This window comes from Propithecus coquereli, unplaced genomic scaffold (genome assembly GCF_000956105.1).
Source record: "Propithecus coquereli isolate 6110/MARCELLA unplaced genomic scaffold, Pcoq_1.0 Scaffold208, whole genome shotgun sequence".
NCBI classification, from domain to species: Eukaryota; Metazoa; Chordata; class Mammalia; order Primates; family Indriidae; genus Propithecus; species Propithecus coquereli.
In genome coordinates, this window is record NW_012145856.1 from 1149723 (window position 1) to 1160183 (window position 10461).

A 10461-nucleotide genomic window follows, 5' to 3' on the forward strand; every position below is an offset into this window, starting at 1 on the left:
AATATGTAGTATTTGTATAGGAGCACCTGAGTCTTTATAAAGCTACCTCAGTGTTGTTTCCTATCAAGTTACTAATATATTTAATATTTTTCCCCAATTTGAATATGATAGTTTTCCCTGTTCTCTTCGAAATTCATTTATTGGTTTATTCAACAAATATTAGAGTATCAGCTGTGTCAGGCACAATGCTAGGCAACAGAAATGACACAGTGGGTGCCCCACCAAATAAAAAAGAAATTTAGTGCTCTCATGGGCAGCACATACACTAAAATTAGAACAATATTGAGAGGATTAGCATGGCTTCTGAACAAGAACGAATACAAATTTGTGAAGCATTCTACAGTTTTAAAAAACTTCATCCAGCAAGTCTCCATTGTATAGAGCTTTCATTGGGGCCCAGCCCCCCATGTTGAGGGAGGAACACGAAAGAGGCCCTGAAGTTGGAGAGAGCCTGGAACCCAGGGGGACCTGCAGACAGGCCTGGGGCAGGCTAGGGCTCCAGCAAAAATGAGCTATGACCAGTGAAACGCTGCTCATTTTATTTCATGACCCCCTCTATGTAATTTTGAGCTTTCTAATTTTAAACATGGTCAGCTAGTTTTTATAATGCTGACTTAGTAATGTTTTCTGTAGAATTTTAAATTTGTTTTAGGAGAATTTTTTATTGTAAAGTATATATATAAAAAATTTGCCATTTAAACATTTTATGCATATAATTCAGTGGCATTTAACATTTAACTAAATAGAAGACAATACTATGAATGCTTTGGTTTTTGAAGATTTTAGATAAGAATTTGTGTTTCAGTCTAACAGATACTTTCTGCGACTTTCTGCCGGTAAATAATTCTTTGCAGATTGATTCATTTTTGCATTCAGCAACCATTTATTGATGCAGTCTGTGTGACCAAGCATATTGTTAACACAATGGGACACAATCACTACACTGATGCCACTTATATTCTAGTATATCCTGTATGTTCTTGTTTTTTTTTTTTTTTAAGCTTCATACAGCCCAGGTTCACGCATGTTCTTGTTTTTTAAATGCAGTATTTTGGCAGTAAGCCACCCATGCCTTTTGAATATAAATCAATGTTGATCTTAATGGGTTTATATAATATATTTGAAGACATTTTTAGTATTTTATTATAAATGGCACCTGAGTTCATTAGAATATTATATAGCAATGCTATGATTAGGATTTTGTTCAGACTTTAGAATTAGTGTTATATATACGTCATAAAATATAAGGGGTGTTATTTTTGTTTTCTTTTGTTGTATTAGTTGAACCAAGTTTATTTTCCATCTGTAGGACTTTATATAATATATTTGAAGACATTTTTAGTATTTTATTATAAATGGCACCTGAGTCCATTAGAATATTATATAGCAATGCTATGATTAGGATTTTGTTCAGACTTTAGAATTAGTGTTATATATATGTCATAAAATATAAGGGGTGTTATTTTTGTTTTCTTTTGTTGTATTAGTTGAAGAATATGTTTAGCAACAAGTAACAGAAAACATGGTCACAGTGGCTTATACCAGAGCTATGGGATTAGGTTTCTTTTACTCTCTCATTACCAGTCCCTGCTTTGAGTTGGTTCTCTTGTGCATGGGACTTGGGCCTACCTATCAGCGCTTTCAGGGGCCAAGTCAGGAGCCAACCAGTGAGAGGCAAGGTGTGGTCATGCATCATAACCAACTGTCAAACATTTTGGACATTCATAAGATACATTTATAAATAATTCAGTAGCACTTTATATTTGTATGTGTGTGACAGTTTACAAGGCTCTTTGATATATGTGATCTCATTCAGTCTTCACAAATAAGGAAAACAGGTCAGCTGGCTGAATTACTGTCTTCAATCAGTCAGGAAATGGCAGAGCTGGGGTTCAAACCCAGCTCTCTGTGGTCCAAGTCACAGGTGCACTAACTAGCCAGGGAGGAAAAAAGTCCAGCCACTGTCTTGCAGATGGGATTTGTAGATTCTGTAGGGAAATCCTGATGTCAGGACTGACTGCAGTGGGGTCCTTCCAGTCTCATCATACAAAATGGCAGTCTTAAATCCAGAAGGCCCTGCTGTTACTCTTAATTTCATCTTCTGGGTATAGTTTTTATTATTCAGTAAACTTATTTTTTAGAGCAGTCTTAGATTCACAGAAAAACTGAGTAGAAAACAGAGTTTCCTTATACCTCTGCCCCACACATGCATAGCCTCCACCACTACGTTTGTTACAATTGATAAAACTAAATTGACACGTCATTATCACCCATTATAATGTAAAGTCCACAGTTTACATTAGGGTTCACAATTGGTGCTGTACATTCTATGGGTTTGGACAAATGTATAATAACATGAATCTACCATTATAGTATCATACAGAGTAGTTTCACTGGCCTGAAACTCCACCTGTTCATCCCTTTTCCCCCCTAACCGTTGGCAACCACTAGTCTTTTATTGTCTCCATAGTTTTACCTTTTCTAGAATGTCATAGTTGGTTTTTTTAAAATTTTTTTTTATTTCAGCATATTACGGGGGTACAAATGTTTAGGTTACGTATATTGAGAATGTCATATAGTTTGAATCATACAATATGTTGCCTTTCCAGACTGGCTTCTTTCACTTAGTAATATGCATTTAAGTTTCCTCCATGTCTTTTCATGGCTTCATAGCGCATTTGTTTTTAGCATTGAATAATATTCCATTAATCTGGATGTAGCAGTTTATCCATACACCTACTGAGAGATATCTTGGTTACTTCCAAGTTTTGGCAGTTATGAACAAAGCTGCTATAAAGATCTGTGTGCAGGTTTTTTTTGTGGACATAAGTTTTTAATACATTTGTATAAAAACCAAGGAGCACGATTGCTGGATCATATGGTAAGTATATGTCTAGTTTTATAAGAAACTGACAAAGTGTCTTCCAAAGTGGCTAAACCATTTGCATTCTCATCAGTAACAAATGAGAGTCCCTGTTGCTCCACATCCTCACCAGCATTAGATGTTGTCAGTGGTCTGGATTTTGGCCATTCTAATAGGTTTTTAGTGGTATCGCATTGTTTTTATGTGCAATCCCCTTATGACCTGATTTTGAACATCTTTTCATATGCTTACTTGCCTTCTGTATAACTTCTTGCTGAGGTGTCTGTTCAGGTCTTTTGCCCATTTATTAATTTGGTTGTTTGTTTTATTGAGTTTCAAGAGTTCTTTGTTATGTTGTGGATACCAGTCCTTTAACAGATATGTCTCTTGCAAATTTTTCTTGCAACTTGTGGCTTATCTTCTCATTCTTTTGAAGGCATGACTTTTTATTATGAAATAATTATCTGCCACACCATTTTTTCCTTTTGGAACATAGAAAATACATCTTCGTCCAGTCTTTTATACCTCTGTCTAAGTTTGTTTTGTGCTGCTATAACAGAATATCTGAGACTGGGCAATTTATAAAGAATATAGAAATTTATTTCTCACTGTTCTAGAGGCTGGAAAGTCCAAGATCAAGGTACCAGCAGGGTCAGTTGTCTGGTGAGGGCCGCATCCTATGGAGGGTAGGAACACTGTGTCCTCACATGGCAGAAGGGGAAAGGAGGATTCAGTCTCTTTTATGGTGGAGCCTCATGGCCTCATCACCTCTTAAAGCCCCCACCTCTTAATACTGTCACACTGGCAACACCTGAATTTTAGAGGGGTCACATTCAAACCATAGCAACCTCCTTTGTTTTAAGTTATCAAGTATACAATATACATTTAGTTTGGCCTTTTAAAAACCCACTTTCCCTATCCATTTTGATTGGTTATCAACTTAAATCTTTTTGTAATAAGTTTTATTTCTAAGTTCATTTTGCTTCCTCTTTTTCTTACTACATTGACTCTTCCTTTGCTGTTCCATCTAATAATCTGCAATTTATACCTTTTTCAAAATACAAATGATTCATTATTTAACACTTCTAGTCATAATTTTTTCCATGTCTCCCATCTTTTTACTTATTTTTACTAATTCCCAGCTCAAAAAAGTTTATTGAATATGTGTCATGTTCAGGCACTCTCCCTGGGTTACAAACTCAGGATGCAAATTGAGGATAAAATACAGGCCCATGTAGACATCAGACTTTTATAATTCCAACAGAATTATCTGGAATTTGCTTTATTTTTATTCTTCTCATCTTCGTACAATAATCAATAGTAACTTTAACATTTTAGAATCTCTTTTTGATATTATAATGCCGTATGTAATTTATTGCTTATTTCAGCCATACAGATTCTTGATACTTCCTCTATCATTATACTAATTTTAATTAATAAATATTTTACTTTCCTATTCCAATGTCAAGAGAAATGAAGTATTCTCCACAACTAGCAAACTTCTTTACTCCTTTAGGAAAAAATCACAGATTGCTATATATGTCAGACAGTCTTTTCCCTGGTCACTCTTATTTTTCCTTAGATGAGAAAGATTCCTGGGGTCTGGATTCCACTAGAGGTAAACCTGTAGTGACTCCTGGCTGAGCCAGGAGCCATAGCATTGGAGGAAGTCTGTGTGCCATTGTTAGTGAACAGCTTGATGTATAACAGTTCTCAGAACTTTAAGTCTCATGAAATTCCAAAAGAGATTTGGAGGGTTGCCAACTCTTTTTCATGTTAAAAACATCTGGGGGGAAGGAAGAAATGATCTTCTGCTACTTCCACAATTTCTTATAATGAAGATTGTAGTATGCATATGATCTCAGACTACAGAATGTTTCTCTCCAGCAAGGAACTGTAACCACCTCACAGTGTCACACATATATGCACTGTGTCTTATCCCAATTTCTCTCATTTTTCCGAGGACCAGTGACAAGCTCCACATAGAGTAGACTCTGCCCATAGGCTGATGTATGGTGTATGGGAAGCTCTGCTTGGGCAGTTTAAAGCCTTCTTGTTCCAGTGTGGCCCTTAAAAGGTCTAGAATTGTTCTCCAATTTGTGACTTGTCCTGGGTGTCACAGTCATTCCCAGCTGGCTTCCTTTCCTAAAAAGGTCAGTTACAGGGCTTCAGGCAGGCCACTCTGCAGATTGGCCAGTTGGCCTGAATGCTCAGAGAATTCACACCAGCAGCAGCCTGGGTAACACAAAATTTAGAAAAGTCAGTCTCTTGGTCAACTAGCACAGTAAAGTAGTCTAAAGGTACATAAAATAACTTCGGGAGTCTATCTGCTACTGCTTCCATTTATTGGAATGGCTCATAATTTGGCTGTCTCTCTTTATTCCATCTTGTTGAACAATCTGACTGTACCCCTTCCCTTTCAGCGGTCCTGCGAGTGGCTGGTTCCCTGCAGAAGAGCACAGAAGTGATGAAGGCCATGCAAAGTCTTGTGAAGATCCCAGAAATTCAGGCCACCATGCGGGAGCTATCCAAAGAGATGATGAAGGTGACCTGGCATTAGACCTGCTTCCCCTTCCAAACCACTGAGAGTAACTCTCAGCAAGTGGCTGAGGGTAGCGATATGGGTGGGTGGGAATGGACAGACTGCAGCTGCTGGACAGAAATGATTTTGAGGATAGAAGAGCAGCCATTAACGCTTGTGGAAACCATTTTTGAACTGAACGTGGTAGAGGCTGGGTCAGATTGCCAGAGTGTTCCTTAAAAGTAAAAAGTATACCCAGAGCTCTAGGGAAGATGGGGGATCCAGGGAATAACCATTTAGGAATCAAGGAGATAAGGTTTGCAGTCTCCATCATGAGCAAGGAGATGGAGGAAAACGTTTACAAAAACATGCGGCAGACCAGATTTGGCCTGCAGGCTGTATTTTGCTGATCTCTGTTTTAAACTAAAAGAGGAGAGACTGAGAACCAAATAGAAAGTACATAAATATCTGCCACCCCCTGGATCAGAGCCTGGCAAGGACCTATACTGGTGGCCTTCAGACAGGGACAGGAATAAGGAGGGTATTGTCACTGAGTCCCCACAGCCAATGGTGAACCACACTCACTGTCCCAGCCGCCCTGGGAGGGTAAGTATTTTTGTCCCCTTTTCACACTAAGGAAGCTGAGTCTGAGCTGCCAGGTAACTTGCCTGAAGTCACCTTAGGCATTTAAATGAAGATCTGGAGTTGAAGCACAGGTGCCTGACCTTATCACCTGAGCTGCCACAGAGGAAATGGTGATGGGAAGTCCCTCACAGGTGCTGTTCATGCCTCAAACCTTGGCCTGACAACCGAGAGTATACAGAGTTCGTGCACAGAAGTCACCTCCCTTCCTCCTGGGCAATTTCATTAATGAACTTGAATTATACAAAAGATTATAAGACATGGAGAGAGGGACTGGAGAAAAAAATTGATAGGAAAGAAAAGCAACATAAAACTCCCAGGCCCAGCTGTGGGCCTTGGGCGGGAGCAGTAAGGAAGAAACTGGGTCAGGAGGGTATGTCCTTTAAAAGTGGTGAGTGGATGTCTTGCCCCAAGGTTGGTGATGACTGTCCATCTAGAACTGGATAACGAGATAATTCTTGCAGTGTTTCTCACACCCACTCATTTTAAGTCATACAGCCAACAGGATTGGAGGGGAATCCTGTTTTTAGAATCTGGAATCTTTTTCACAGTGGATTCTGAATACTGGAGTAATACAGATGTGGAGGACGGCTTGCATATAGTAGATACTGAAGCCTCCCATGGGGGTTCAGTGCCTTGAGGGCAGGGACACAGTCCTAGTCACTATGGTTATTGCCAGAGCCTGGCCTGTTGTGTGGCACAGAGCAGGAATTTGAATGGTTGCTGACTGAATGAATAACTGAGTGACATCTTCTGCCTCCAGAATGTGAAGGGCTATTACAGACAGGATTCCGGTGGGCTCTTTTAACCGATTAACAAGTATTTATTGAACCTGTTTTATAGTAGTCCCAGCACTAAGATGACTTCCATTCAGGAAGGTCCCAGGGCTCCACCCGGGTGGCCATGAATGTGAATTTGTTCATTTTTAAAGGATCTAAAAATGGGCAGAATAGGGCACTAGCTAGATTCATGTCATTAAGAGTCACTTCAGTGGTTTGGAAGTAGAAAGGCAGACAGAATAGAGAGTTGCTTTAAATCTGATCCCATCAGCATAGTCAGTGAGAGTTGTACGCTGGCTGAGTACAGGGGAGCCAGAGCTGGAGCTGCTGCATGTGACCTTCTGCTCCTTCAATCACTGGAATGTCAAGGTACAAAGCTAGCGGTTCATTTCTTTCCAGTGACAAGGTAATCAGGATTTTCCTTTTCTGGCAGCTTCTCAGAAGCCTGAACACATGCTTTTCTTCTGCCCTCCACCATAGCTGCTCAGCCCCTTCCTACTACTTCTGCCCAGGGATGTCAGCAGCCCCCTTTTTGACATTGGAAGAGTGCTGTTCTGACCCTTTGTTTCAGTAACAAAGAACACTCAGTAGGGCCTTATCTGGGAGTTTAGGGCACTGCTAAGCAGGAACACTGCAGGGCCTGGTTGTGTTGGGCTGGTGTTAGAGCCATTTGCTTGTGCCTGCCATGGTGCCACCATGAGGGCAAAGCACAGGGCTCCCAGTACAGTGTTTGGCCTTTACCTCATTGGGTCCAGAAACATTGTTTTAATTCTCCAAGGAGTGGGTGAATTGATTGATCCTTGCAGACCTACCAGATCACCGTGGGCCAGCAGCTGTTAACTTGGACATGCTGGAGTGCTCTGCAGGCCTTTTCTGGATTCCCACCCTGCTCTTGGCATTTGTTATCCCGGTGTCTACTATGACCCCAGCCAGTTTTCATACTGTGTTCCAACTCCTGCATTCACAGATTATATTTGCAATGTTAGAGCAGATACTTCCCAAAATAGCTCAGGGAACACACTCATCTGTCAGCAGGTTGTTCCCCAAATGCTGCCATCATAGTTTGGGTTACTTTAGGAAGCCCTGCTTGATAGCGAGTAGTGGCACTCCCCAAGCTCAGTGCTAAACTTGGAGACCCATTTCCCTTTGGGCATTTGCGGCCTTTCTGCAGAGGACAGCTTCCAGTATTTCCTTTGGCCAACTGTCAACTCTTGAAATGATGGACGGGACTTGAAACTGGAGCATGGTCCAGATGGTGTCTAGGGGTGTCTGCCGGAAACAGATTTAATTGTTGAAGGAAGTGACATGTTTATTCTGTGTTTAGGCTGGGATCATAGAGGAGATGTTGGAGGACACTTTTGAAAGCATGGATGATCAGGAAGAAATGGAGGAAGAAGCAGAAATGGAAATTGACAAAATTCTGTTTGAAATTACAGCAGGTATGACCATGAGATTCACCCTTTCTCTTCTTTTATGGCCATTCTTCCTGCTTTTTCTTTAGGCTGTAACTCCCTTCTCTTTTTTTTTTTTAAGAGTATATAAGTTATTTCTTGAAAATTAAGAACTATATCTATGACCATCTTTTAAAAAACACAAAAATAAAGAATTCTCAAAATTTCTAGAGTTTCCAAAATAAGGGGCAATATTATTCTCCTATACTGCTGCTGGGAATTTAAATTGCTATAAATTTTCTTGAAATCAATTTGGCAATAACTGTTAAAAGCCCTTGACCTAACAGATTGACTTCTGGGAGTTTAGTGTAAGTAGCATTATTTATAATATTGAAAAGTTTGAAACAACCTAAATGCCTGATACAGTATTGGCTGAATCAGTTATAGCTGTTTTAATGGAATACAATACAGCTGGGATAGATGATATTGAAATATAGTCATTAACATGGAAAGATGTTTACAGTATATTGTATGAAAAAAGCCTTGTACTTTTGTATACAAAATGTCTATAAGAAGAAGTCTGGAAGCAGAATAAATAAAATTATCTCTGAGTGATGGTTAAACAGTTTTTAAACTTTATTTTTACTTCTGAATTTTCTGAGTTTTGTGTTTAATGAAAAAATTGGTGGATTTAATTTTTATTTGTTCATTTGGTTTAAGTCGTTGGGAGAAAGGAGATAGTTATTCCAAGAAAATACTTTGTGAAGATTTAGAAAACAATTTGGTTTTTATTCAGGGAGAAAATTTTGAGTTAAGTTTCAGTAGTGTTTAGGAATTTAGATTAGGTGCTTCAGAACCAAGATTCTTAAAGTCAAAACTCCTTACAATTATTATGACTTTGGTGTCATCCCAATTTGCTGTTTGTACATTTGCCCTTGAGCAAAACCCTTCCCAAACAGCCTGTTATACTGCCCCTTTTCTGTATTTGTCAGATTGGTCCAGGAATGAAAGGCAGGGAGGAGTGTGGGACTACTTCCTTAAGCCAATATGGTGTTAGTGGTGTTAACTGCTCTTTCTTTTCAGGGGCATTGGGCAAGGCACCCAGTAAAGTGACTGACGCCCTTCCAGAAACTGAACCTTTAGGAGCGATGGCCGCCTCAGAGGAGGAGGAGGAAGAAGAGGCTCTGGAGGCCATGCAGTCCCGGCTGGCCACACTCCGCAGCTAGGGGTTGCCCATCTGGGCCCTCAGGGTATCCTCATGGCTCACCTGCTGGGTGTGCACACTCCTATGAAGAGCCACCATCTTATGTATCTCTTGCACTGCACTTCTGGGTGAGCCATTGCATTTTCGAAAAGGTTCTCTGCTAGTATCTCTTCACTCTGCAGAGGTTTTGGGATCTCAAAGGAATTCTTCTTAGGAAGGTGGTGTAATTAAATGCATCATTTTCAGGAGCATAAACAAATATCTTATTGGGGGGAGGGCAAAGAAATTCATCTTCTCATGAAGCACTTCTGAAAAGAAGTGAGTGCCTGAATGTTGAGAACTTTGCATTGTGTCTGTAAAACACTACATAAATGGATTTTAATAAATTTCTGCTTTAACACTTGGCCCCATAGTAGGTTGTCATGTGCAGTGAACTTTCAAGGTATTGCTGTCCCAGATTGTTTCATATATTGGCCTTGGAAAGAGAGGAGGGGCTATAGCAAGAGTTTGGGACTTGGAGGCTCAGGAAAAGTCTGCCCTGAGTGTGCTGCTCCCCAGCCTTCATAGTCATGGTGTGGGAGCCACTCTTCTGCATTTTGTCATCTATTTAACCAAAAGGATGCTTGGGAACTGTGCTGCTTGTCCCATTGGCTGGATGGCTGTATTATGTCCTGTGGTGTTGTGGCTGTGTTTGCAGGTTTTGTCCCTTTTTTCCCTTTGCAAGTTGCACCAAGATCAGACAGCTGTAGGATTAGTTATCTTTCACCCTCTCATTGCCTGTCCCTGCTTTGAGCTGGTTATCTGGTGCATGGGACTTGGGCCTATCCCCTAGCACTTTCTCAAAGCCAGGAGCTGACCATGAGGGGCAAGTTGTCATCATGTCATCACCATGCATCAGGGACATTCTTAAGATACATTTATAAATAATTTTAGCAGTAGCACTTTATATTTGTATGTGTTTGACAGTTTATAAAGCTCTTTGACATATATGATCTCATTCAGTCTTTAGAAATAAGGGAAACAGCTCAACTTGGTAAGTGGCAAAGCTGGGATTCAAACCC

General features: G+C 40.1%; 1 protein-coding gene across 3 annotated transcripts in view; it reads left to right on the plus strand.

Moving 5' to 3' along the window:
• LOC105810279 (E3 ubiquitin-protein ligase RNF103) overlaps nt 1–9805 on the plus strand; it is a 115597-nt gene extending 105792 nt beyond the window's left edge. For 2 of the 3 annotated variants that reach the window (XM_012644221.1, XM_012644219.1), the window contains 3 exons: nt 5287–5408; nt 8130–8244; nt 9280–9805. In XM_012644221.1, coding sequence (XP_012499675.1) covers nt 5287–5408; nt 8130–8244; nt 9280–9422 — 380 coding nt within the window. In that variant the 3' untranslated portion in view covers nt 9423–9805. The remainder of the gene's footprint in view (nt 1–5286; nt 5409–8129; nt 8245–9279) is intronic. The other variant, XM_012644220.1, reaches the window with a different exon arrangement.
• The last annotated feature ends 656 nt before the right edge of the window (nt 9806–10461 follow it).